At 39.2% G+C, this 27,439-nt stretch overlaps 2 protein-coding genes across 2 annotated transcripts; both read left to right on the top strand.

The window, feature by feature from the left end:
- The first annotated feature begins 1,123 nt into the window (after positions 1-1,123).
- LOC113471106 lies at positions 1,124-18,309 on the top strand. The gene is made up of 3 exons (XM_026829991.1): positions 1,124-1,349; positions 1,649-2,424; positions 18,092-18,309. Exons 1-3 carry the CDS (start codon positions 1,124-1,126, stop codon positions 18,164-18,166), a joined length of 1,077 nt encoding a protein of 358 aa, XP_026685792.1. The 3' UTR covers positions 18,167-18,309.
- Positions 11,468-14,212, top strand: LOC113471105. The gene is made up of 2 exons (XM_026829990.1): positions 11,468-11,833; positions 12,210-14,212. The coding sequence occupies exons 1-2, from the start codon at positions 11,663-11,665 to the stop codon at positions 13,095-13,097; spliced, it is 1,059 nt and encodes a 352-aa protein (XP_026685791.1). The 5' UTR covers positions 11,468-11,662; the 3' UTR covers positions 13,098-14,212.
- Positions 18,310-27,439: the final 9,130 nt, after the last annotated feature.

Below are 27,439 nucleotides of genomic sequence, written 5' to 3'. Positions count from 1 at the left end.
GTAACCACAGGCTGATCCTTCAGTCTTTCTTTCATAATGGGAATAATAGAATAGAAATCTTTCAGGGACAGGGAAATATCGCAGGAGAAATTCAATGGGTTTCAGTGGAAACTTGAAGAAAAATCGAATTGAAAAAATGGTAGTTTTTAAAGAGATACAAAAAAATCTTTTTCTCAAGCCTCTGGTTGTGTTTGAGGGAGGGTTTTACCAAAACAGGGAATCTTTTCTTTTAGTAAATTTTGTGTTCTTTTCAATGGTGCAATCAGTTTTTTATTATCTTTATTGGTTCAAGAGATAAAGGCGTTTTAAGGGAACAAGGTATGAAAAATGTTGAAAAACAGAAAATCCTTCATAACTCCGCCCCCGTTGAAAATTGGATCTGTCCAGATAGCTTTTTCTGGTAGCCCTTTAGGTCCTGCATCAACCCTCAAGCGTTGTACAGTCGTTCGCGGGACACCCTGTATACCCTATGACCTATACCTACCTTTATGCCCAATGTATACCCTATGGCCTGTACCTACCTTTATGCCCAATGTATACCCTATGGCCTATACCTACCTTTATGCCTAATGTATACCCTATGGCCTGTACCTACCTTTATGCCCAATGTATACCCTATGGCCTATACCTACCTTTATGCCTAATGTATACCCTATGGCCTATACCTACTTGTATGCCTAATGTATACCCTGTGGCCTATACCTACCTTTATGCCCAATGTATACCCTATGGCCTATACCTACCTTTATGCCCAATGTATACGGTATACCCTATGGCCTATACCTACCTTTATGCCCAATGTATACCCTATTGTCTATACCTACCTTTATGCCCAATGTATACCCTATGGCCTATACCTACCTTTATGCCTAATATATACCCTATGGCCTATACCTACCTTTATGCCCAATGTATACCCTATGGCCTATACCTACCTTTATGCCCAATGTATACCCTATGGCCTATACCTACCTTTATGCCCAATGTATACCCTATGGCCTATACCTACCTTTATGCCCAATGTATAGCCTATGGCCTATACCTAGAGAATGTTTAAACGTTACGTGCGCTTTCTTCTTTTCCAAGGTCAAACGTCTAAGTTCTCCTGAGAACCACCGAGGAAATGAACTGGAGTAAACACGTTTCCGAGGAGTTGATATCTCTATGCCAGCAGAAAGAACATTATAAAAGGACCTGTACATACACACCTCCTTCATCATCAGTACATGTCTACCTGGAACATTGTCAGGTTGTTGAGGAACTTCGACTCAGGTTTCCTTTGGTTCACTTGGTTCTTTTAGGTGATTATAACCTGACAACCGCAGTGTGGAGTACACTTGATGAGGATGGTATGGTGGTGGAGTGTTCTTCAATTGATGCACCCGCCTTTCGTGTGTGCGAGTCTTTTAATGGTCTTGGTCTTACCCAGGTCAATTCTTTGCCAATAACCATGGTAATTTTCTAGATTTGTTGTTTACAGATATTCCTGACATTGTAACTCATGTTGCTAGATTTGTGTTATGAGTTATGAGTCATATTCAAATGAAAGTTCATATACATGTTGAAGATTCTAACTATATCTTTTTCTTCTTCTTCTTCATATTTATATTGAAGATTCTAACTTTATCGTTTTCGTCTTCTGTTTCAGCTGACATCACCCAATTCGTGCTTGACTCCCGAAACAAAACCTTCCGAGTTTTCGCCGAGGCCTACAAACCTATAGCTGCCAAGTCCAAACCCCTCATTGAGCAATTCTATGCCAACATTACCGACTCTATATCGCTCAATCAAACTCGAACCAAAGACACCCTCGCCATGGGTACCAGCCAACTGGAAGCTCTGAGCCGAAACCTGGGCAGCTTCTTCATCAACTTGTTCCCTATTATCTACAAGAACATCATGCTGGACAATCAGGACAGCCAGTTCACGGCAGACTACACCCAGTGTCTGAACAATCTGATGAACAACATCAACCCGTATGACAAACTAGACCAGACGGTCACGCAGAAAGTCATCCACATGTTGAAGAGCACGCGGGTTCTCTTCAACAGTATCCAATACACGATGACCAAGACGAGGGAGGCCGACGAAATGTTCGTCCAGAACTTGAACAAATGTGAAAGCTTGGTCGTGAAGATGAACTTGTGTACCTGGTGCTCGACAGATTTCAACACTAGAGTACGCTCCATTGAAAACTCCTGTTGGAGATACGCCACCAATTTGGCAACTGCTTGCTTGCCATCAAGCAGAGAACAGCTGAGCAAGGTTTGGTACTCTTTCATGAATACCATGGCTAGTTACGTGTCGTCTATTGAGCAAAGCCGTTTAGACGTGGATATAGCTGGATTCCTGTTTGCCCTCCACAACAAGATCAGCGATGTGATAATGTTCAGCATGCAAGACACAAGCAATATCGACAAAAAGGTAAGAAGACAATTTTATTGAAAGTCTCATCCCAAAGGTGTGTCCACACATAGTCGGCGCCGTTGATCGATCATTTTTTTCGATCGACGAGGTGAATGTTGTCGAGGTACGGTTTCAGTCGACGGCGTCGGCCATGTGTGGACATACCTTAATAGTATAACAACAAGAATCTACTTTCAATCTTTCAAATATTTGCATTTCTCTAGTCCATAAATTATCAGATTATCACTTCTGGCTGTGTCATCAGGGTCTGATTGACAGTTGTCATCTTGTCCTTGGTTATGTTTTTAGGAACTCCAAGGGACTTTCTTCTGAGGCTTTCTGTTCACTATTCAAGGCACTTGTTCGTTCCCTTCTCGAGTATGGCTCTATCGTATGGTCTCCACACTATAATGTTCAGGCTCATGCACTTGAACGAGTCCAGAAGAGGTTCCTCAAATATTTGCATTTCTCTAGTCCATAAATTATCAGATTATCACTTCTGGCTGTGTCATCAGGGTCTGATTGACTTGACTGTTCAAGACAGTTTGACAGTGGTCTTGGTCTCACAAGTTTCAATTCATACATCTTTTACGCTCTGTTCTCTTCCTCTCACTTTTGATTGAAGATCCCCTCCTAAAATATATTAAGTGTACAGCTTCCGGAAGTTTTACATACCCACCTATTCGTTAACCTCGTCTAGTGGTGTAATACTCGGGATCAGGACCGAATAGCTTTCCGCAGGGAACGAGATATCGAAATAATAGAGGGATAATACGCCGTACGTGATGCACTCAATAGATTTCAAGTGAGAAATTGGTTAGGGCGCGTGCTATGGTAGCTAAGTGAGATCTTAAGTGTGATCCTCAGTTCCTCATCTTCACAAGAATAGAAAATCGGTGAACATTCAGGAAGCAGGTATTGTGAGAAGGGTATGTAGAGTATTGTAGAGAGGAGAAATTGATAACATATTGCGTAGGTACATAGTTGAATGAGAGAAGAGTGGTCTGGCTAAGGGACCTTAAACAGGGAGTATACCAGCCTGAATTTTCCCTTGATAAAGAAATGTGCTGTTATGGAATTCTGTCGTTCTCGATCTCCTCCTGTCTTCAATTACCGGATTGATTCGGAAACATTGCCCTTAGTGAATCAAATTTAGGACCTTGGATCTATCTTGATAAAACTCTTTCGTTCTCTTTTCATGTTGACAAAATATCCTTGAGTTGTCATCTTGTCCTTGGTTATGTTTTTAGGAACTCCAAGGGACTTTCTTCTGAGGCTTTCTGTTCACTATTCAAGGCACTTGTTCGTTCCCTTCTCGAGTATGGCTCTATCGTATGGTCTCCACACTATAATGTTCAGGCTCATGCACTTGAACGAGTCCAGAAGAGGTTCCTGTGGTACCACCGTTTTAGGTTTGGACAGGATACTTCTGTCGTCCCTCTCTCTGTTAGGCGGGAACACCACGACATTCGATGCATTGACAAATTCGTCAGGGGTGAGGTGGACTGTTCTAAACTAATTGAGCTTCTTACTTTAGTTAGATTGCAGTCGTCATGTTAGACATTGCAAAACATTTTATATTGAAAAGTGTGGTGTGATTCAAATTATCAATTATATGCCCCCCTCAATAGAATGATGCGCGCTGCAAATGAAATGTGATTTAACTGTGATATTTATTATTTTGATCTGATAACCATATTATGTTTAGCGTTAATTATTGTTCTAAATCTTGTATTGTTTATGTATTTTTTCTGATGTACCACATGTTTATAAGTATGATTGCAGAGGGTCTGGAGTGTGGGAGATGTTGTTTCCTTCGTGATTGAGGAGTGACAATGTTTTGAGGACCCTGAAATAGAGGAGGAACCATTACAACTAGTATTGGCTTTTCATTAAATTGGTCAAAAATTGTATCTTCATGGTATTTTGTGAAGACTTCAAATAACTAATCATTTAATCCCAATTGACATCAATGAATTAAAGGTCGTCTTCAAGATTCAGGAGACTTGAATTAACTGTAGGCTTGTCTATTCAGAAAAAGGACTCCTACTCCTCGCCATAGGCTTGATCAATCCTACAATATTCTAGATAAAGATCACACTGAGAAAATTTCATAATTATGTTGAACATAATATGCCAAAGAGTCTCCGCATAGGTATGCTCAGACGTAAACAGTTCATATTGTAGACCGAGTGTAAGTTCTCTCAATAGTCTCAGACTAGTCAAACTTCAGATAATCCAGACATTGTAGACAAAGTCACAATAACAATCTTATTGACAACTCTTCACTTCGTGAGATCCGAATGACCAAAATCATTTGGGTACAATGACATAACAAGTTTTTTTGGTGACGTCACCAAAGTGTCTCGTCAGAGTTTTTAATATTGTCAAGTGACAAGTGTAACAATCTCTTCACAACACAACTTATACCTACTTGTACAATATTGTAACAGGAGATCAGGAGAACCAGGTACAGGGTGACCCGAAATCCGGATTGGGTTTGGAACATTTTCAAAATCACTTCCAAGAGGGAAACTTTATCGACCTTTGGAGATGCTGCTCTTAAATTTTTGACAGCCGACACAGAAGTTTTTGAAGATAAACTTATATTTTAGACCGGCTGTGTTCCTGGAATCAATATTTAGCAGTATGTTGACGTCCCAACAACTACATACCTTTAAAGGTTCTTCTAATATATTACGTCACAACTCACAACTTTTGCGAAGGTGCGACATGCGGACTGTGGATCTTTGATTTCTCATTTCAGTCTGGTTAGCTGATTTAGAGATTTCTCATATTGTGTTGTATCTTCTTCTAAATCCATTACAGACTTTACGAGACTTTTGGTGGCCCTAAATCAAAGAAATCCAAATCAAGTGCAAAATTATCTGTTTCTTCAGTTCTGGATCCACATACCTCAATCCCCAACTCACCTGCTGTGGTTACTTTAGCTAAAGACCCTCATGCTTCAATCCCTGACTCACCTGCTGCTAGTTCAGAGTCTAATCCTTCAGTTCCGGATCCACATACTTCAATCCCCAACTCACCTGCTGTGGTTACTTTAGCTAAAGACCCTCATGCTTCAATCCCTGACTCACCTACTGCTAGTTCAGAGTCTAATCCTTCAGCTCCGGATCAACAAGCTTCTATCTCCGACTCAGCTGCTTATTTTACATTGGAAACTATGCTTGTTCTTATTTTGACGATAACTTCTTTACCGTTACATATTTTTCAACGATCTAAAGCGGAAAATGTTCCACACACGCCCAAGAATTCAACAGTAATGTAAAAACCAATACAGAGATTGATCGATATACAGCCTGGCTCAGAAGTCCTAGTGAACCCCTCGTAACTTGTGAATTTTGAATGGCTTTGAAAGTTGTTTTTTTTTTCCTGAAGATGTTAGAGGGCCCATGCCATTTCGATGGTATTATCTAAATCCAGGTTCAAACCTCGGAAGTGGCGCTATTTGGATAAAAGTCGTCATTTCTCGAGAAATTCAAATGAGAACACCTATTTTTTATTTAATTTTGAAATCTTCGTTGAATTTCATGGGGAACCATAAATTTACTGGTTGAATTTCATGGGGAACCATAAATGTACTGACCTTGCGTCAGGCTAAATAAGCCTGACGGGGCCTGTGCTGAAATGACACTGTCAGGCATATACGCCGTACGGGGCGTCCAAAGTGTTTTATGTTATACCCCTTGCACGTTTAGTGGGTGGAATTTGCATGTTTATGGATTTTAATGTCAGATTTACGCATTAAGCTAAAAGCTACTAGTTCATTTCACATCGTATAAAATTAGCTCCTCGTTTTTATTTTTTTGTTTTCAATGTAATTATAAAGTATTTTTTTGTGTGACGCATATAAGCCTTACACAATTATCCCGAAGGGCCCCGTCAGGCGTATATGCCTTACACGATTATCCCGAGGGGCCCCGTCGGGCGTTATGCCTGACACAATTATCTCGAGGGGCCTCGTCAGGCTTATATGCCTGACACGATTATCCCGAGGGGCCCCGTCAGGCATATACTCCTGACATCGATAGGATCACATGGGCCTGTGGATAAATTTCATAATTATTGCTTGGGCGACCAAAGTGTTCCGTCAGGCATATACTCCTGACATCGATAGGATCACATGGGCCTGTGGATAAATTTCATAATTATTGCTTGGGCGACCAAAGTGTTAACATATGCTTCAACCATCTTGTCAATGTGTCTTTCTGCCGTTGGCTTGCCTCCCTCTTTCTTGCTATGAGTTAAGGAAATCACTTTCGTTTGTGTGTTTCAAAATTGTCTTTTGATCGAGTGGAAATGGATCGATTTCGAACATTCTGTTACGATTACTGATCATGTGGACTGCAGTTCGGCTACAGACTACCCGCCTCTTCACATAAACCTTCCTCAGTTTGAGTGGGGCCAGGAAAAGGCTTTTAGCTTAATGCGTAAATCTGACATTAAAATCCATAAACATGCAAATTCCACCCACTAAACGTGCAAGGGGTATAACATAAAACTGTCCCCCCAAGTTGCTAAAAACCAGGTCCGTTTTTGCTTCCATAAATATTCCACCCCAGAACATTCAGGATTCTCCACCAAACGGATACTTTCTTGTACGCAGAAGGGAATCTAACGTCTTCCGGACCTTCTGTATACTCTTTCACATCTGTCATTGAAGTACAGGCAGTTTCGGCTTTTATCCCTTCAGATTTGGTTGAGAATCCTGAATGTTCTGGGGTGGAATATCTATGGAAGCGAAAATGGACCTGTTTTTTAGCAACTTGGGAGGACAGGGAAGCAAACTAACGGCAGAGATGCATATTGACGAGATGGTTGAAGCATATGGTATACCCCATGCACGTTTAGGGGGTGGAATTTTCTATTTATGCATTTTAATGTCAGATTTACGCAGACCGCGCAGTCAGGGAATAACTACAGAAGGCTGATATTTGAACTTTAGGCTTACCAACAAATAGTCCCGACCTCAAACCAAGTGAACATGTTTGGGACGAACCAAAAAGTAAGTCCGAGCTCGAAACCCACCTCCCAGGAACCAAATATGGCTGAAACATGGGCTCCCAGACGAGTGGGAGACCATCCCCCAAGAAAGGGGGTAGAACCTCATCCTGTTCATGAGGAACCGAATGTAGGCTGTCATACAAGTTTGAGAATGGAACATGAGGTACTAAATGCCACCTCTTGTGTGAAAAAAGTTCAGAATCAGGCACTGATTAACCGATTTCATTGAGTTTGAACTTCGATGTTTTCCTTTGTTTTGAACTTGTCTTGCATTTTTAATTTTCTTTTTTTAACTACTTGAATTTTCAAAACTAAAGACAGTTTCTAAAAGTCAACAAAATTACCTTTCTTTTGATACCTCTTAAGAGTTTAACATGTCTTCGGGAAGAATTAAACTAAAGACAGTTTCTAAAAGTCAACAAAATTACCTTTCTTTTGATACCTCTTAAGAGTTTAACATGTCTTCGGGAAGAATTAAAAATCAAAAACTTCAGGAATATTTTTGCCCCGAATTTATTGCTCTCAAGTGTATAATTGTATAGGTATGTAAGCATATGCTCAAGTTTGAAGGCAACAGGAAGCACGGACTCGAAAGCAAAACATAACAGTAATACGAACTTGTGTTTTCACAATTACTTTTAAAAATATTATCAGGGAGATAATGAATTTGATAGGACCGAGGAACAACGTTGAAGAATATAAGATGGTATCCTGTCAGGACCAGAAGAGAATTTACATTTAAGAGAAGATAAACCACGGGAAACATCATCCTCAGAGAACCTGCATGTATTGAAGTCAATCCGATCGCTATAAGAATACTCGGGAATCCCTATAAACATCGGAAAAGTATTGGCCAAAAAGATCTGCCGTTTCCTGCAAAGAAGAACAGGTAATATCATTGAAGAACATACTTTTGGGAAATCTACTCACCTTCCTAGATTCCTCAGAGAACTTCCAGAAATACCGGGGATTAGACTTCAAATGCTGATTGGTTCGCTCCAAATAAGCCTTGTAACACTGACCACTAAAGAATTTACATTGAGCACGAAGTGTGGAAAAATTTCTGTAGTCAGAATCAAGACCAGTACGCTTAAACTGAGCATGGGCCTTCTTCTTTTCAAAAGTTAAACGTTTAAGATCGTACGAGAACCAACGAGGGAAGTTGCTAGGACGAATAAGTTTTTCAGGAGTAAACAAAGAAATACCTGTTAACAAGATCTCATTGAAAGCAGCAACATTCTCATTGATATCAACGTGAGAGAAAACAGAAGACCAATTGACACGTCCCAAGAATAACTTTAATTCTTGTAAATTACACTTTGAGTAATCGTAGATTACAATGTCATCAGAAACAAATTCAACAGAATTATTCAAAGGAATGTCAAAGCAAAACGCATTATGATGAAAATTGTTTTGCAGAAGATTGTCAATAGCAACATGAGTTACAATGTCAGGAATATCTGTAAACAACAAATCTAGAAAATTACCATGGTTATTGGGCAAAGAATTGACCTGGGTAAGACCAAGACCATTAAAAGACTCGCACACACGAAAGGCGGGTGCATCACTTGAAGAACACTCCACCACCATACCAACCTCATCAAGTGTACTCCACACTGCGGTTGTCAGGTTATAATCACCTAAAAGAACCAAGTGAGCCAAAGGAAACCTGAGTCGAAGTTCCTCAACAACCTGACAATGTTGTTGGTGTCGTTGTTGTTGTTTTGTTGTTGGTGTGCTGTTTTTGTTTTGTTGTTGGTGTGCTATTGTTGTTTGTTTTGTTGTTCGAGTTGTTTTTGGAGGAAAATTCGGCGCGGCGATAGAAAGAAACAGGTGGACAGGGAATCATAGTAACGTAGGAAGTTGACGGATTCTCCATTTGTATCGTTAATATCTCCGTAAATAATGATTTCTCAGAAAATTCAAGATAATGGGATTAAAGAGGACAAAAAGGGGTACTTTTCTATTAGGAGAAATTCAATGGGTTTCAGTGGAAACTTGAAGAAAAATCGAATTGAAAAAATGGTAGTTTTTAAAGAGATACAAAAAAATCTTTTTCTCAAGCTTTTGGTTGTGTTTGAGGGAGGGTTTTACCAAAACAGGGAATCTTTTCTTTTAGTAAATTTTGTGTTCTTTTCAATGGTGCAATCATTTTTTTATTATCTTTATTGGTTCAAGAGATAAAGGCTTTTTAAGGGGGCAAGGTATGAAAAATGTTGAAAAACAGAAAATCCTTCATAACTCCGCCCCTGTTGAAAATCGGATCTGTCCAGATAGCTTTTTCTGGTAGCCCTTTAGGTCCTGCATCAACCCTCAAGCGTTGTACAGTCGTTCGCGGGACACCCTGTATATTAGGCATAAAGGTAGGTATAGGCCATAGGGTATACATTGGGCATAAAGGTAGGTATAGGCCATAGGGTATACATTGGGTATAAAGGTAGGTATAGGCCATAGGGTATACATTGGGCATAAAGGTAGGTATAGGCCATAGGGTATACATTGGGTATAAAGGTAGGTATAGGCCACAGGGTATACATTGGGCATTAAGGTAGGTATAGGCCATAGGGTATAGGGTATACATTGGGCATAAAGGTAGGTATAGGCCATAGGGTTATTATGACACAAAGAACAAACTGTTATTTAATTAATATACGCAAACCCAATCCAAGACCCTTCGGTAAAAGAGGAAATAATATCTCAAGAGCTTACCTTGATTGGTTGTCTTGGTGCCGGCTAAACACAGTCTGAAGAGCCCTCCATCGAGGAGCTCCCCAGTCCAGGCAAAATAGTTGATCGGACTCCCCCCACTTCGTGGATGCTACCTCAGATCTTAGCTCACTGAATAGATATAAATGATTGTGTCGTCGAATAGGTAGGTATAGGCCATAGGACATAGGGTATACTATACCTACTAAAAAATTCCCGGTATAGGAACTTAATTATTGAGGTAAAGTCGTGATCAATTTATGTGACAAATTGGTCAGGATGAAAAAAATAAATCGCCTCTTGTTCTTACCACAATTACTTACCAGTACATGGTTCCCCCAGGGCTGAGATAGGCCATCGTCGGCCTTTTTGCGTGTAAAGTTGGCGGGAAATTCGAATTTTTGATTTTTTTTTTTTTCCGCAACTTGTACAATCTGAATTCATTTTTTTACTTTTTATCTTTAGTTTGCACGTTTATATTATACTTTCCATTTATATTAGCTATAAAAACAAGCAAATTACAAAGCAAACAAAAATAAATATAAAATGAATTTTAAAAATTGCCGCCGGGACAGCTATCTCATGTCGTCCGAGCTCATCCTAGCCCGTTACATAAACACACCGACAAGGATTAATCCTGACATTTCAGCCAAAGAGTTGGGGGAGGGTTTGTGGTCTGGTGCGCCTGAGCTGTCTTCCGTCAAGTGTTCGAAGCTGAAGACCAAGTACGACTCTTACACATCCTTTCACAGTATCGTCCGTGAGGCTGAGAAGGTGCTGATCTCCAGTGAAGAAGTATGGCCAGAGGGAGCTCTTGTCAAGCTGTTTTCTGGAAAGCTTTTGAAGTCTCACGTGACTGACTATTTCAATTCTGATAGTCCCGATAAAAATCAGATGGCTTGTTCATCTCGGGGTAATGTTCGGCCCGTGGCTGCTAAGGGCTCTCAGTCCAAAGCTGTGAGAGGGAAGTCTGCTACTGCTACTGTTCCGGTTGCCTCTAGCTCTGTGGCAGTTTCTGGTGCTTCAAGTGTTGGTGCCAAGGCTAAGCCTAATACAATAGTCCGTCCCTTATACCTTTTTATTACTATTGTAATAATAAAGGAAGGACGGACTAAAAATGGGAGTAGTGTTGCAACTACTGCTTCACCGAAGAGTGTGAAGTCCCCTGCTCCTGTCATCTCTCTAAAAAACACGAGGAACAGGATTCTTCAAAAAAATCCTTGACTTGCTATTTTCACAATGTAGGTGGTGTTCGGAGCAGACTTGACAAATTAAAACGCGATGTTGAACTTTGTACGTACTCGAAAAATCCTTGACTTGCTATTTTCACAATGTAGGTGGTGTTCGGAGCAGACTTGACAAATTAAAACGCGATGTTGAACTTTGTACGTATGATATTATCTTTTTGACAGAATCCTGGCTTACGGATAATTTTTCCATCGGGGAGGTAAAATTCTGTGATTTTGACGTTTACCGATGTGACCGAAACTTGGTAATAGCTGACAAAACAAGAGGGGGCGGGGTTATGATTTTAACTAGAAGTCACCTGAAATCCAGACTTGTTTCAATTAGTGCACCTACCTTATCTTTTGACCATGTTTTTGTTCTAGTTGAATGCAATAGCGAAATGTTCCTCCTTGGTTGTACATACACTCCTCCTTCATCATCAGTACATGTCTACCTGGAACATTGTCAGGTTGTTGAGGAACCGCAACTCCTCAACTGTAAGTTGGACAGATCTAAAAGTTTCACCATTCGATTCGGCGTAAAAAATCACATGGGATGAACTATTCACATGCTTACTTGTTAATGATTCACAAATAAAAGGGAAATTTGTTGACACAGGGGAGTATCGAACCCGCAACTCCTCAACTGTAAGTCGGAGAGTGCTAAAAGTAGCACCATTTTTAACTAGAAGTCACCTGAAATCCAGACTTGTTTCAATTAGTGCACCTACCTTAGCTTTTGACCATGTTTTTGTTCTAGTTGAATGCAATAGCGAAATGTTCCTCCTTGGTTGTACATACACTCCTCCTTCATCATCAGTACATGTCTACCTGGAACATTGTCAGGTTGTTGAGGAACTTCGACTCAGGTTTCCTTTGGCTCACTTGGTTCTTTTAGGTGATTATAACCTGACAACCGCAGTGTGGAGTACACTTGATGAGGTTGGTATGGTGGTGGAGTGTTCTTCAAGTGATGCACCCGCCTTTCGTGTGTGCGAGTCTTTTAATGGTCTTGGTCTTACCCAGGTCAATTCTTTGCCCAATAACCATGGTAATTTTCTAGATTTGTTGTTTACAGATATTCCTGACATTGTAACTCATGTTGCTATTGACAATCTTCTGCAAAACAATTTTCATCATAATGCGTTTTGCTTTGACATTCCTTTGAATAATTCTGTTGAATTTGTTTCTGATGACATTGTAATCTACGATTACTCAAAGTGTAATTTACAAGAATTAAAGTTATTCTTGGGACGTGTCAATTGGTCTTCTGTTTTCTCTCACGTTGATATCAATGAGAATGTTGCTGCTTTCAATGAGATCTTGTTAACAGGTATTTCTTTGTTTACTCCTGAAAAACTTATTCGTCCTAGCAACTTCCCTCGTTGGTTCTCGTATGATCTTAAACGTTTAACTTTTGAAAAGAAGAAGGCCCATGCTCAGTTTAAGCGTACTGGTCTTGATTCTGACTACAGGAATTTTTCCACACTTCGTGCTCAATGTAAATTCTTTAGTGATCAGTGTTACAAGGCTTATTTGGAGCGAACCAATCAGCATTTGAAGTCTAATCCCCGGTATTTCTGGAAGTTTTCTGAGGAATCTAGGAAGGTGAGTGGATTTCCCAAAAGTATGTTCTTCAATGATATTACCTGTTCTTCTTTGCAGGAAACGGCAGATCTTTTTGGCCAATACTTTTCTGATGTTTATAGGGATTCCGACCAACCTATTCCCTAGTATTCTTATAGCGATCGGATTGACTTCAATACATGCAGGTTCTCTGAGGATGATGTTTCCCGTGGTTTATCTTCTCTTAAATGTAAATTCTCTTCTGGTCCTGACAGGATACCATCTTTTATTCTTCAACGTTGTTCCTCGGTCCTATCAAATCCATTATCTTTCCTCTTTAACAAATCTTTGTCTTCGGGAATCTTTCCAGTCGAGTGGAAGAAAAGTTTCGTTATTCCCATCTTCAAGTCCGGTGATCGTTGTAATATTTCCAATTATCGTGGAGTTTGCATTCAGTCTTTTGTTCCTAAGCTCCTGGATAAACTCATTGCTGAGAAGCTCGCTTTTGCATTTAGAAGTTTCATCTCGGATGAGCAGCACGGGTTTGTGTCTCGTAGATCAATTGCGACAAATCTCTTATGTTATCAACATGATATTCTTCAATCTTTTAAATCTGCCAACGCCGTTCACTCTATTTATGCCGATGTTGCGAAGGCATTTGATAGGGTTAATGTTGGCTTCTTAATAGCTAAGCTGAGATCTTACGGGATTATCGAGTCATTCCTCACTTGGCTCTCTGATTACCTCAGTGGCAGGTCACAGATTGTTCGGGTGGGTTGGTCAGGGTAGTCACAAGTGGGCCTTTGCACCTTTGCTCTCCAGCCTTTTCTTCAATGACTTACCACAACTTATTCAAAATTCGTGTATCTTGTTGTTTGCTGATGATGTAAGGATCTACAAATCTATTTCTTCCGTTCAGGATTGTGCTCTTTTACAGGCCGATCTGGAGAGGTTCTGTGAGTGGTTGTCTACCAACGGATTACAGCTGTCTGTTCACAAGTGTGCTGTTATGGAATTCTGTCGTTCTCGATCTCCTCCTGTCTTCAATTACCGGATTGATTCGGAAACATTGCCCTTAGTGAATCAAATTAAGGACCTTGGTATCTATCTTGATAAAACTCTTTCGTTCTCTTCTCATGTTGACAAAGTATCCTTGAGTTGTCATCGTGTCCTTGGTTATGTTTTTAGGAACTCTAAGGGACTTTCTTCTGAGGCTTTCTGTACACTCTTCAAGGCACTTGTTCGTTCCCTTCTCGAGTATGGCTCTATCGTATGGTCTCCACACTATGAAGTTCAGGCTCATGCACTTGAAAGAGTCCAGAAGAGGTTCCTGTGGTACCATCGTTTTAGGTTTGGACAGGATGCTGCTGTCGTCCCTCTCTCTGTTAGGCGGGAACACCACGACATTCGATTCTTTGACAAACTCGTCAGGGGTGAGGTGGACTGTTCTAAACTAATTGAGCTTCTTACTTTAGATTGCAGTCGGCATGTTAGACATTGCAAATCATTTTATATTGAAAAGTGTGATACAAGTTATCAATTTTATGCCCCCATAGAATGATGCGCGCTGCAAATGAAATGTGATTTAACTGTGATATTTATTATTTTGACCTGTTTACCATACTTATGTTTAGCGTTAATTATTGTTCTTAATCTTGTATTGTTTATGTATTTTTTCTGCTGTATGTAAATATTTTGATGTTTTACAATGGGTTCGCCCGTAAATATACGACGTTTATATTATATTATTATAATGAGAAGGCCGTTCATAAGTTTTTTTTTTTAACACATGTCTGGTCAAGGTAGCACTTTTCTTGCCTGTGTGATAAAGAGTAATGATTAAACACATCGCTTCCAATTACAAACAAACCAACCAACATATCATGCTTTGCCCCAAAAGTCATGAATCATGAACAAATACTCAACTACCCCCCCCCAATGATATGATCACTTAGATACCTCTCGAAACTTTGAGACGTCGAAAATTTCAGTGGATCACATCACTTTCCTTCCCATAGGATAAGTAACGAAAAAGAAAACCGGGATTAGATTAGCCACACTGGGAATTTATTCGGCACTCTAGTTTCATTTTGGTTTACTACGTTTTAGATTGTACAATCCTAGTATTTCTTAATTGCTGAACCAAAATAAATATGCTGCGGTTGTATTTGGTTAAATTTCCAATAGTTTATTATTATTTTATTTATATATTTTTTCACTTTAATTCTTTAATAGATGAAAATTCATAAAGATAATAGTTTTGTATTTTATTTTATTTCTTATAATAATGGAATTGTAAAAGTATATTTATTTATTTAAATAAATGTACCTACTATTATATTATTTAAATATAATATTTGATATTATTATTTATTTATTTATTATATTAATATTATAATTGATGATTTTGCGATCAAACTCCCTAGTGCAATGTTTTTATGGAAGGGATAACGAGCGGCTATAAAAATCTAAACGGGACACACTTTTGGAGAATCTTGAATGATTTGGATCAGATGTGCACTCAATCTGGTAGCAGGATAATAAGTGCTTCCATTGGAGAATCAGCCGTAACCTGTGCTTACATCGTTTTTCGTACGGTTAATCACATACATAAAGATGACGTGCGACTTCATAAGACTAAAAATTTGAAAAATTTGACCCGATTATATTAATTTCCTTCCTACAAGATAAGGAAAGTAAAAATTACTTCACTAACAGTTTGGCGAGGCAAAAAGTCTTCTAAGCTTCAGATGGCCCTGGCAGTAAGAGACCACACGCGAAATATAAAACGGTGGTAGATTTGATAGGACTGACGCGTGCAAAAGAATTTAATCTGCAAAACAGGATCATTATCATTTTCCGTCCAGATTCCGTTTTGAGCCTTTTGCCTTTTGCGCATGCTAGAAACAAAAGAATCAATGCATACTCATTGATGAGTACCTAAAAGAGTTTTCTTTGTCACAAATTGTTGTTGATCATACCGAGTGTTTCAAAAGTCTCGCGACTCACTTCAACTTCAAGGGCGTGTTTCTGGACAGATTACATTACATTGAAATGGGGGTTTTTTCTGAAGAAATTCCTGTGTGCGGAGTCCAGTATGTAGGACTATTGCACTCCGATAGATAGAAGAATATTTTACTTCATGAACACATGTGTCCCATGTCCGGAAATGCTGATTGAGAGGCTCACAAAAAACGCCGACCCCGTCTGTAGGTACGCGGGAAAAGGTGAAGAAAAAGACGATGATGAGAAATATTATGAAAGTCGAATTTCTCCAAGAAGGGAGAGAAACATTTCCTTTTCAAACATGGGTCTATACTTCTCTAGAGTAAAATTTTCACAACGCGCCCCTAAAGCGTAAAGTTTGTCACACGACTTAGGAATCATCCTGTATAAACACAGAGGAATTTCCATAAAAAATTAAGCAAAGTCTCTGTATAATCACAGAGTTTGAGTGATTGAATGCACAGTTGTGGTTATCTGGTTATGTCCTTCATTTGTTTATGCCATTGGTGACTTGTATTTGTAGATTTGTACCCAGATTTTTGGCTTTTTTCATATTATTTAAAAGGTAGGTTACTGATAATTCTGATAAACATGTTGATAAATATTTACGTATTATACATGTTATCTACATATTTACAGCTATATTATAACAGTATATCCAGGTTGGAGTAACAATGTTGACTAACAGTTCTATAGAAAAGGTCAGAGCAGCATTTGGCCGGTATGAATACATTTCCAAACAGATTAATAATGTTATTCCCAATATATGTACAATATTGTGTATATGTGTATGTATGAAATATGTATGAACTTGTTTCTGGATTTATTTGCATGCTATTTTTGCGTTTCATGTTTTATATCCAGCTTGCAGGACATTTTCTGTTTTCCCAATATATGTACAATATTGTGTATATGTGTATGTATGAAATATGTATGAACTTGTTTCTGGATTTATTTGCATGCTATTTTTGCATTTCATGTTTTATATCCAGCTTGCAGGACATTTTCTGTGTTGGCTCGGAGGCAACTCATTTTGAAGTGTTGTTGATTGTTTCTTGTTACTCCCATTGTACACAATACATATTGCTTATTGCTGCTGCAACATTTTGCAATACGTGCCAAATGTGTCAGGAAGCGATTAGGAGTGCAGCGAAAAACTAAGCAGATTGGTAATGGCGTTCCAGGAATCCAGTGAGTGTTAGAATGTGGGAATTATTATTACTACTATCATCATTCTTGAAAGTTTTATTCGATATTTAGTTACATAAATTAGAATTATTAGTACTACTATCATCATTCTTGAAAGTTTTATTCGATATTTAGTTACATAAATTATGCATCCAAATTTTAATTAGATTTTTTATATCTAAATAATAAAATGAAATAATTTGATAACAGTGATAACAAATATACATTGAGGAATTGAAGATTGATGAAGGGACAATGCCTATGGTACTCTCTACAGTCTCTACCATATATGGAATGGTTATTTTATCATTATACCATTAAAACTAAGGTGGAATAATTTTATTGTAACATGCACTATGTAATCAGTAGGTAGGTATAAATTATATGCATCCAAATTTTAATTAGATTTTTTATATCTAAATAATAAAATGAAATAATTTGATAACAGTGATAACAAATATACGTACGTACATTGAGGAATTGAAGATTGATGAAGGGACAATGCCTATGGTACTCTCTACAGTCTCTACCATATGTGGAATGGTTATTTTATCATTATACCATTAAAACTAAGGTGGAATAATTTAATTGTAACATGCACTATGTAATCAGTAGGTAGGACTAACATGCACTATGTAATCAGACGTATTTTACTTGTTTGAAGTTTTTTGAGAGTCATCCGTAATATGAATAACGCCAGCATGAATTGATTATTTGTGTTATGAGTTATGAGTCATATTCAAATGAAAGTTCATATACATGTTGAAGATTCTAACTATATCTTTTTCATTATTTGTGTTATGAGTTATGAGTCATATTCAAATGAAAGTTCATATACATGTTGAAGATTCTAACTATATCTTTTTCTTCTTCTTCATATTTATATTGAAGATTTTAACTTACCTTCTTCGTCTTCTTCATATTTATATTGAAGATTCTAACTTTATCGTTTTCGTCTTCTGTTTCAGCTGACATCACCCAATTCGTGCTTGACTCCCGAAACAAAACCTTCCGAGTTTTCGCCGAGGCCTACAAACCTATAGCTGCCAAGTCCAAACCCCTCATTGAGCAATTCTATGCCAACATTACCGACTCTATATCGCTCAATCAAACTCGAACCAAAGACACCCTCGCCATGGGTACCAGCCAACTGGAAGCTCTGAGCCGAAACCTGGGCAGCTTCTTCATCAACTTGTTCCCTATTATCTACAAGAACATCATGCTGGACAATCAGGACAGCCAGTTCACGGCAGACTACACCCAGTGTCTGAACAATCTGATGAACAACATCAACCCGTATGACAAACTAGACCAGACGGTCACGCAGAAAGTCATCCACATGTTGAAGAGCACGCGGGTTCTCTTCAACAGTATCCAATACACGATGACCAAGACGAGGGAGGCCGACGAAATGTTCGTCCAGAACTTGAACAAATGTGAAAGCTTGGTCGTGAAGATGAACTTGTGTACCTGGTGCTCGACAGATTTCAACACTAGAGTACGCTCCATTGAAAACTCCTGTTGGAGATACGCCACCAATTTGGCAACTGCTTGCTTGCCATCAAGCAGAGAACAGCTGAGCAAGGTTTGGTACTCTTTCATGAATACCATGGCTAGTTACGTGTCGTCTATTGAGCAAAGCCGTTTAGACGTGGATATAGCTGGATTCCTGTTTGCCCTCCACAACAAGATCAGCGATGTGATAATGTTCAGCATGCAAGACACAAGCAATATCGACAAAAAGGTAAGAAGACAATTTTATTGAAAGTCTCATCCCAAAGGTGTGTCCACACATAGTCGGCGCCGTTGATCGATCATTTTTTTCGATCGACGAGGTGAATGTTGTCGAGGTACGGTTTCAGTCGACGGCGTCGGCCATGTGTGGACACACCTTAATAGTATAACAACAAGAATCTACTTTCAATCTTTCAAATATTTGCATTTCTCTAGTCCATAAATTATCAGATTATCACTTCTGGCTGTGTCATCAGGGTCTGATTGACTTGACTGTTCAAGACAGTTTGACAGTGGTCTTGGTCTCACAAGTTTCAATTCATACATCTTTTACGCTCTGTTCTCTTCCTCTCACTTTTGATTGAAGATCCCCTCCTAAAATATATTAAGTGTACAGCTTCCGGAAGTTTTACATACCCACCTATTCGTTAACCTCGTCTAGTGGTGTAATACTCGGGATCAGGACCGAATAGCTTTCCGCAGGGAACGAGATATCGAAATAATAGAGGGATAATACGCCGTACGTGATGCACTCAATAGATTTCAAGTGAGAAATTGGTTAGGGCGCGTGCTATGGTAGCTAAGTGAGATCTTAAGTGTGATCCTCAGTTCCTCATCTTCACAAGAATAGAAAATCGGTGAACATTCAGGAAGCAGGTATTGTGAGAAGGGTATGTAGAGTATTGTAGAGAGGAGAAATTGATAAGTGCCAGCATGGTAGGTAAACATTGGATTTTAGGATTATTGAGATATTGGGAAAATCCTACAATGCTGCAGTTAGCACCATAGTTGTGATATAATAACACAAAGAAACTGCATTTACATTTTTACATGAATGAAATCATCTTCTCTCCATTTTCCACTCTCATATAACAACCTGATCACAATTGGTTTGCAGGCATTCCTTTTCAAGAGAAGGGTATGTAGAGTATTGTAGAGAGGAGAAATTGATAACATATTGCGTAGGTACATAGTTGAATGAGAGAAGAGTGGTCTGGCTGGGGGACCTTAAACAGGGAGTATACCAGCCTGAATTTTCCCTTGATAAAGAAATAGCAAAGGTTGCATGCGAAGAGCATCCACTCGTAAAATTTGTAGCCAAAACCAAATGTTAGCCCAAAGCAATCACCCTCGTTCGGGCTGATTAAGAGGCTGACAAAAAGGCCGACCCCGTCTTTACATTGGAAAAGGAGAAGATTTATTTGTTTAAAGAAATAGCAAAGGTTGAATGCGAAGAGCATCCACTCGTAAAATTTGTAGCCAAAACCAAATGTTAGCCCAAAGCAATCACCCTCGTTCGGGCTGATTAAGAGGCTGACAAAAAGGCCGACCCCGTCTTTACATTGGAAAAGGAGAAGAATTATTTGTTTACTAGCTGAATTCCGTCGCTTTGCTCCGGAATCCCGCTAGTTCATCCCGAGGCATGGCCAAGCTTGTAGAAAAGGCATGGCCGAACTTGTAGAAAATAACAAAAAATACGGTCGCGCTGCGCGCTCCCTGTTAGCTGCATAGTTATCAAACTAAAAACATAAACAAAACTCAAAATGTTGGTCGAGAGCGGAACATTTCTCTCCCGCACTCCCGCAGTCTCTGCACTCTGTGTATTTCTTATGGTGGAGATTTTAGCGATAAAAATTTTCCATATAAAATTTCGTAATTATTAAACTGTGCCAATATCCTCAATTCCTGTGTCCAAATTCAACCTCCCTGTGCCCCTACGCCTATCTCCATCCAAGGCGAAGAAATCCTATTCAGATAAGTATAGATACAGAGTGGCCCATATAATCATTCTCTCCTTTCCTTCTTTCATCCATCTCTCATCCTTCCACCCTCTCCTCACTCTGTACCTAGTGCAGAACCATCACCTAAACAGTCCACTCGAATGGACTAGGGTAAGTGTCCATTTTATTTATCCTTCTCCATTCTACCTCTCTTTTCTCCTTTTTTCCCAACAAAACCTAAATAGGTAAGTCAAAGAGGTAAGGCGAACTGAAAATAACAAAATAATCATAAAATCCATATAAATAATGTTAATGTTTGGCGGCATGACAGTTTAATATCATCCACCTTTATTTCTCACAATAAAATTGTACTTTTCCTTGAGATAAAATGAATATCCCCCGAATCAAAGTAATAATAATGATTGATTATAGCTCATAACAGTAATATATGTATATTCGGAATTGTGGGAATCTTGAATGGGAGTCAAAAATCCGGTGAGAACAGCTCACGGCTTTCCGTTACCACAAAACCTACCTATGTCCCAGTTCAGTTCAAAACGGGAGCACTAAAAATTTAAGTCCAAGAAGCGGTGAAAAATTATAAATGAAATTTTTATTTTATCTCTAATAAATATAAATAAATAAAATAATGAAAAAAGAGAAGAAAAAAAAAATCTGGCGCTTGCATTGGGACTTGTTCTGCCGCAGCGCTGGCAAAGTGTAGGCACCTTTAGAGGCAATAGAAAGTAATAGAAGAGGCACCTTTAGAGGCAATAGAAAGTAATAGAAGAGGCACCTTTAGAGGCAATAGAAAGTAATAGAAGAGGCACCTTTAGAGGCAATAGAAAGTAATAGAAGAGGCACCTTTAGAGGCAATAGAAAGTAATAGAAGAGGCACCTTTAGAGGCAATAGAAAGTAATAGAAGAGGCACCTTTAGAGGCAATAGAAAGTAATAGAAGAGGCACCTTTAGAGGCAATAGAAAGTAATAGAAGAGGCACCTTTAGAGGCAATAGAAAGTAATAGAAGAGGCACCTTTAGAGGCAATAGAAAGTAATAGAAGAGGCACCTTTAGAGGTAACAGAAAGTAATAGAAGTGCCACGGTAGGTATCATCAAAGAAAAAAACACACAGTATCCTTTACAGTCATAAAATCCATAAATCTCGAACGCACAGTCTTTTGTTTCATAATAAACTAATAAATACTGACCTTATATTTCTTCGGCGAGCAAATATAAATAAAATAGACCCCCGTTTTCCCTCCCCCCCCCACGTCCTCATAAATCCCCATAATGTGAAGAGAGACCCCAGCGGGGGATCCACCTCAGGTCTGATTCAAGCGAAAATATTTTCAAGGGTTATCAAAATCTTGAACACCAAACCGGGATTAGGTATTAAATTGTGAATTATCACGAAGAAGTAGAAGAATAATTTTATTTTTTGGTGATGATACCACCATCGCGCATCGTCTGCGAACAAAGCTAACAAAATATAAAAGTTTACACTAAAAAAGAAGAAGAAGTAGAAAATGCTTTTGGTGTCATGAATTGTGTGTGTATGTATATTCAGTGTATTTGTGGTCAATCACAACTTTTTCACAACCTATGTGGATATCGCAGCATTACCTCTGTGCCTCTTTTGCAATAAATTCTTAATTTTGCCAATATTTTCACACTGGTAGTGCCGCCACTGGTCGCTACTCTAAAGGTGGCGTTCCGATCCTAGCTGCCGGGTCGCGCGACCAAGCTGTGCGACCGCTGCCTACTGCTTCCTATGTATTCTTATGAAGTACTTTCCGAACCAAGCTACCTGGTCGCGCGATATTGTAACCCTTACAATATAATATCTAACCGTTTAGTCAGTATAGCTGAAAACCGCCAAAAAGCGGCCCAAATGCCACCAACTGCAGCACCTATCCTAAACAAAAGTTTTGTTTTGCATCCCTGTCACATCCCAAGCCGTGAGCTGTTCTCACCGGATTGTTGACTCCCATTCAAGATTCCCACAATTTCCAATTATATACATCCCTGTCACATCCCAAGCCGTGAGCTGTTCTCACCGGATTGTTGACTCCCATTCAAGATTCCCACAATTCCAAATATATTACTGTTATGAGCTATAATCAATCATTATTATTACTTTGATTCGAGGATATTCATTTAATCTCGAGGAAAAGTATCTGAGCGCACGGTAGTGAGCCAGGCCAAGTTCCAGTAAGCACGCCTGTGTATCTTTACACGAACCGATTCGGCAGGTTTTTCTCACCTTCAGAGATCGGCTTCCTCTAAAGATAAACTTTTGAAATTTAGGGCACATATTTAGGTAAGGTATATAAACATACCTCGAAAATTTCAGCTCTTAATACTACTCAAATTACGGTAGTGAGCCAGGCCAAGTTCCAGTAAGCACGCCTGTGTATCTTTACACGAACCGATTCGGCAGGTTTTTCTCACCTTCAGAGATAGGCTTCCTCTAAAGATAAACTTTTGAAATTTAGGGCACATATTTAGGTAAGGTATATAAACATACCTTGAAAATTTCAGCTCTTAATACTACTCAAATAAATAGGTACCTTATTAAACCTGAAACCTGAAGGAAAACATAGCCTGAAACCTGAAGGAAAACATCCAAAGAAGGAAAGGAGAGAATGATTATAATATGGGCCACTCTGTAGTACCTTATTAAACCTGAAACCTGAAGGAAAACATAGCCTGAAACCTGAAGGAAAACATCCAAAGAAGGAAAGGAGAGAATGATTATATGGGCCACTCTGTATCTATACTTATCTGAATAGGATTTCTTCGCCTTGGATGGAGATAGGCGTAGGGGCACAGGGAGGTTGAATTTGGACACAGGAATTGAGGATATTGACACAGTTTAATAATTACGAAATTGGTATGAAATTGATTGGTTACAGGTTACAGGCGCGAATATTTCCCCACTCGGGATCGCGATATATTCCCACACGGAATTGAAATGATCTTTGGATGGAGATAGGCGTAGGGGCACAGGGAGGTTGAATTTGGACACAGGAATTGAGGATATTGACACAGTTCAATAATTACGAAATTTGTATGAAATTGATTGGTTACACGCACGAATATTTCCCCACTCGGGATCGCGATATATTCCCACACGGAATTGAAATGATCTCCACACGAGATTGAAAAAAATTAATAAAATACAGAAATTGCATTTGGAGTCCAGAGGTTTCCTCTCAGAATGCACCCTGGTTTGTTCGGTGTCAGTGGACTCTATTGATAGATTGATACAGGAGATAAAATTTTTGCACCGCTAACTTACCTGACGATAACCGAAACGTAAGACGTAAGTTGACCCATAGAATAACGTAAAAGAGTTCAGTTAACGTAATTCTGATTTTGGTTACAAAAGTTCGGGAATTGAGGATATTGACACAGTTCAATAATTACGAAATTGGTATGAAATTGATTGGTTACACGCGCGAATATTTCCCCACTCGGGATCGCGATATATTCCCACACGGAACACGGAATTGAAATGATCCCCACACGGGATTGAAACGGTTGCAAATTTGACACGAGTTTTAGCCCGTCCACTATACCTTTTTTTAGCCCGTCCTTCCTTTTCTATTACAATAGTAACAAGCTGGGCCCGTCCCTCCGGGAATTTTTTAGCCCGCAGTTTATTCGATCGTGATTAGAGAAAATCAGTACCTATGTACCTACCTAATTTGTTTAATATTCAGTTCATTATTATTCTTGATTTGATTTTTTGATTTTATTTTCATGTAGGTAATGGTACTGTAAAATACGGTCGCGCTGCGCGCTCCCTATTAGCTGCATAGTTATCAAACTAAAAACATAAACGAAACTCAAAATGTTGGTCGTTGGTCGAGAGCGGAACATTTCTCTCCCGCAGTCTCTGCACTCTGTGTATTTCTTATGGTGGAGATTTTAGCTATCGAAAATTGATCATATCTCAGATCGGTTTAGATTTTCGCAAAATCCTTTCTTATTGCACACCTAGACCACAAAAGGAATATTCCTACCAAATTTCAGCTTTCTAGGTGTTGTGGTTAATTTTCGCAAAATCCTTTCTTATTGCACACCTAGACCACAAAAGGAATATTCCTACCAAATTTCAGCTTTCTAGGTGTTGTGGTTAAGGAGATAGAGCGATCCTTTCGTTCGTGTCTCATAGCAACCCTCTCACAAGAGAGCCTTTTTCAGTTTTCCATATAAAATTTCGTAATTATTAAACTGTGCCAATATCCTCAATTCCTGTGTCCAAATTCAACCTCCCTGTGCCCCTACGCCTATCTCCATCCAAGGCGAAGAAATCCTATTCAGATAAGTACAGAGTGGCCCATATAATCATTCTCTCCTTTCCTTCTTTCATCCATCTCTCATCCTTCCACCCTCTCCTCACTCTGTACCTAGTGCAGAACCATCACCTAAACAGTCCACTCGAATGCCATCTCTCATCCTTCCACCCTCTCCTCACTCTGTACCTAGTGCAGAACCATCACCTAAACAGTCCACTCGAATGGACTAGGGTAAGTGTCCATTTTATTTATCCTTCTCCATTCTACCTCTCTTTTCTCACACTCGAATGGACTAGGGTAAGTTTCCATTTTATTTATCCTTCTCCATTCTACCTCTCTTTTCTCCCAGAACCATCACCTAAACAGTCCACTCGAATGGACTAGGGTAAGTTTCCATTTTATTTATCCTTCTCCATTCTACCTCTCTTTTCTCCTTTTTTCCCAACAAAACCTAAAAAGGTAAGTCAAAGAGGTAAAGCGAACTGAAAATAACAATATAATCATAAAATCCATATAAATAATGTTAATGTTTGGCGGCATGACAGTTTAATATCATCCACCTTTATTCTCACAATAAAATTATACTTTTCCTTGAGATAAAATGAATATCCCCCGAATCAAAGTAATAATAATGATTGATTATAGCTCATAACAGTAATATATGTATATTCGGAATTGTGGGAATCTTGAATGGGAGTCAACAATCCGGTGAGAACAGCTCACGGCTTTCCGTTACCACAAAACCTACCTATGTCCCAGTTCAGTTCAAGACGGGAGCACTAAAAATTTAAGTCCAAGAAGCGGTGAAAAATTATAAATGAAATTTTTATTTTATCTCTAATAAATATAATTAAATAAAATAATGAAAAAAGAGAAGAAAAAAAATCTGGCGCTTGCATTGGGACTTGTTCTTCCGCAGCGCTGGCAAAGTGTAGGCACCTTTAGAGGCAATAGAAAGTATAAATAGAAGAGGCACCTTTAAAGGTAACAGAAAGTAATAGAAGTGCCACGGTAGGTATCATCAAAGAAAAAAACACACAGTATCCTTTACAGTCATAAAATCCATAAATCTCGAACGCACAGTCTTTTGTTTCATAATAAACTAATAAATACTGACCTTATATTTCTTCGGCGAGCAAATATAAATAAAATAGACCCCCGTTTTCCCTCCCCCCTCCACGTCCTCATAAATCCCCATAATGTGAAGAGAGACCCCAGCGGGGGATCCACCTCAGGTCTGATTCAAGCGAAAATATTTTCAAGGGTTATCAAAATCTTGAACACCAAACCGGGATTAGGTATTAAATTGTGAATTATCACGAAGAAGTAGAAGAATAATTTTATTCTATGGTGATGATACCACCATCGCACATCGTCTGCGAACAAAGCTAACAAAATATAAAAGTTTACACTAAAAAAGAAGAAGAAGAAGAAGAAGTAGAAAATGCTTTTGGTGTCATGAATTGTGTAGGTACACCAAACCGGGATTAGGTATTAAATTGTGAATTATCACGAAGAAGTAGAAGAATAATTTTATTCTTTGGTGATGATACCACCATCGCTCATCGTCTGCGAACAAAGCTAACAAAATATAACAGTTTACACTAAAAAAGAAGAAGAAGTAGAAAATGCTTTTGGTGTCATGAATTGTGTAGGTATGTATATTCAGTGTATTTGTGGTCAATCGCAACTTTTTCACAACCTATGTGGATATCGCAGCATTACCTCTGTGCCTCTTTTGCAATAAATTCTTAATTTTGCCAATCTTTTCACACTGGTAGTGCCGCCACTGGTCGCTACTCTAAAGGTGGCGTTCCGATCCTAGCTGCCGGGTCGCGCGACCAAGCTGTGCGACCGCTGCCTACTGCTTCCTATGTATTCTTATGAAGTACTTTCCGAACCAAGCTGCCTGGTCGCGCGATATTGTAACCCTTACAATATATAATATAATATCTAACCGTTTAGTCAGTATAGCTGAAAACCGCCAAAAAAGCGGCCCAAATGCCACCAACTGCAGCACCTATCCTAAACAAAAGTTTCGTTTTGCATCCCTGTTACATCCCAAGTAGTGGTCACTGCACTCGCCTTGCACGCGGGAGACCCGGGTTCGATTCCCGGCGGGGTCAAGAAATTTGTATCATGAAGATAATTGATTCCGTGACTGGCTGATGCGGGGCCCACTCAGCCTCGTGAGGAAAATGAGTAGCTATGACATCTAAATGCGCAAAGCGACCGGTGCCAGCATGGTAGGTAAACATTGGATGATAGGATTATTGCAGTGAGCACCAAAGTTGTGACATAATAACACAAAGAAATTGCATTTACATCAACTTTAAAGGTGTGTCCACTGTCCACACATGGTCGACCGACGTCGACTGAATTGTTCTCAGTGCCTTGACAACATAGATTCACCTTGTCGATCGACGGCCGGTCGACTATGTTTGGACACACCTGTAGAGGTTAGATTCAGACCATGTTCAAGCCCTCTCTCTCTTCTCTATGCTGCATCTCCATTGCGAAGGTGTTGGCAATTGGCAATCCCAAGTCCTGACTTTG

Source organism: Diaphorina citri, unplaced genomic scaffold (assembly GCF_000475195.1).
Source record: "Diaphorina citri unplaced genomic scaffold, Diaci psyllid genome assembly version 1.1 scaffold2074, whole genome shotgun sequence".
Classification (NCBI taxonomy): domain Eukaryota; kingdom Metazoa; phylum Arthropoda; class Insecta; order Hemiptera; family Psyllidae; genus Diaphorina; species Diaphorina citri.
The sequence above is the reverse complement of the archived record's forward strand: the minus strand, read 5'-3'. Positions and strand labels throughout refer to the sequence as shown.

Excerpts from the sequence above, each read along its gene's own strand:
- LOC113471105 (XM_026829990.1), top strand. The coding sequence starts at position 11,663 with ATGATTTTAACTAGAAGTCACCTGAAATCCAGACTTGTTTCAATTAGT. Across the intron at positions 11,834-12,209 it reads TCTACCTGGAACATTGTCAG|GTTGTTGAGGAACTTCGACT; the intron begins GTTGTTGAGGAA and ends GAACATTGTCAG.
- LOC113471106 (XM_026829991.1), top strand. The coding sequence starts at position 1,124 with ATGAACTGGAGTAAACACGTTTCCGAGGAGTTGATATCTCTATGCCAG. Across the intron at positions 1,350-1,648 it reads GAGTACACTTGATGAGGATG|CTGACATCACCCAATTCGTG; the intron begins GTATGGTGGTGG and ends CTTCTGTTTCAG. Across the intron at positions 2,425-18,091 it reads CAAGCAATATCGACAAAAAG|CTGACATCACCCAATTCGTG; the intron begins GTAAGAAGACAA and ends CTTCTGTTTCAG.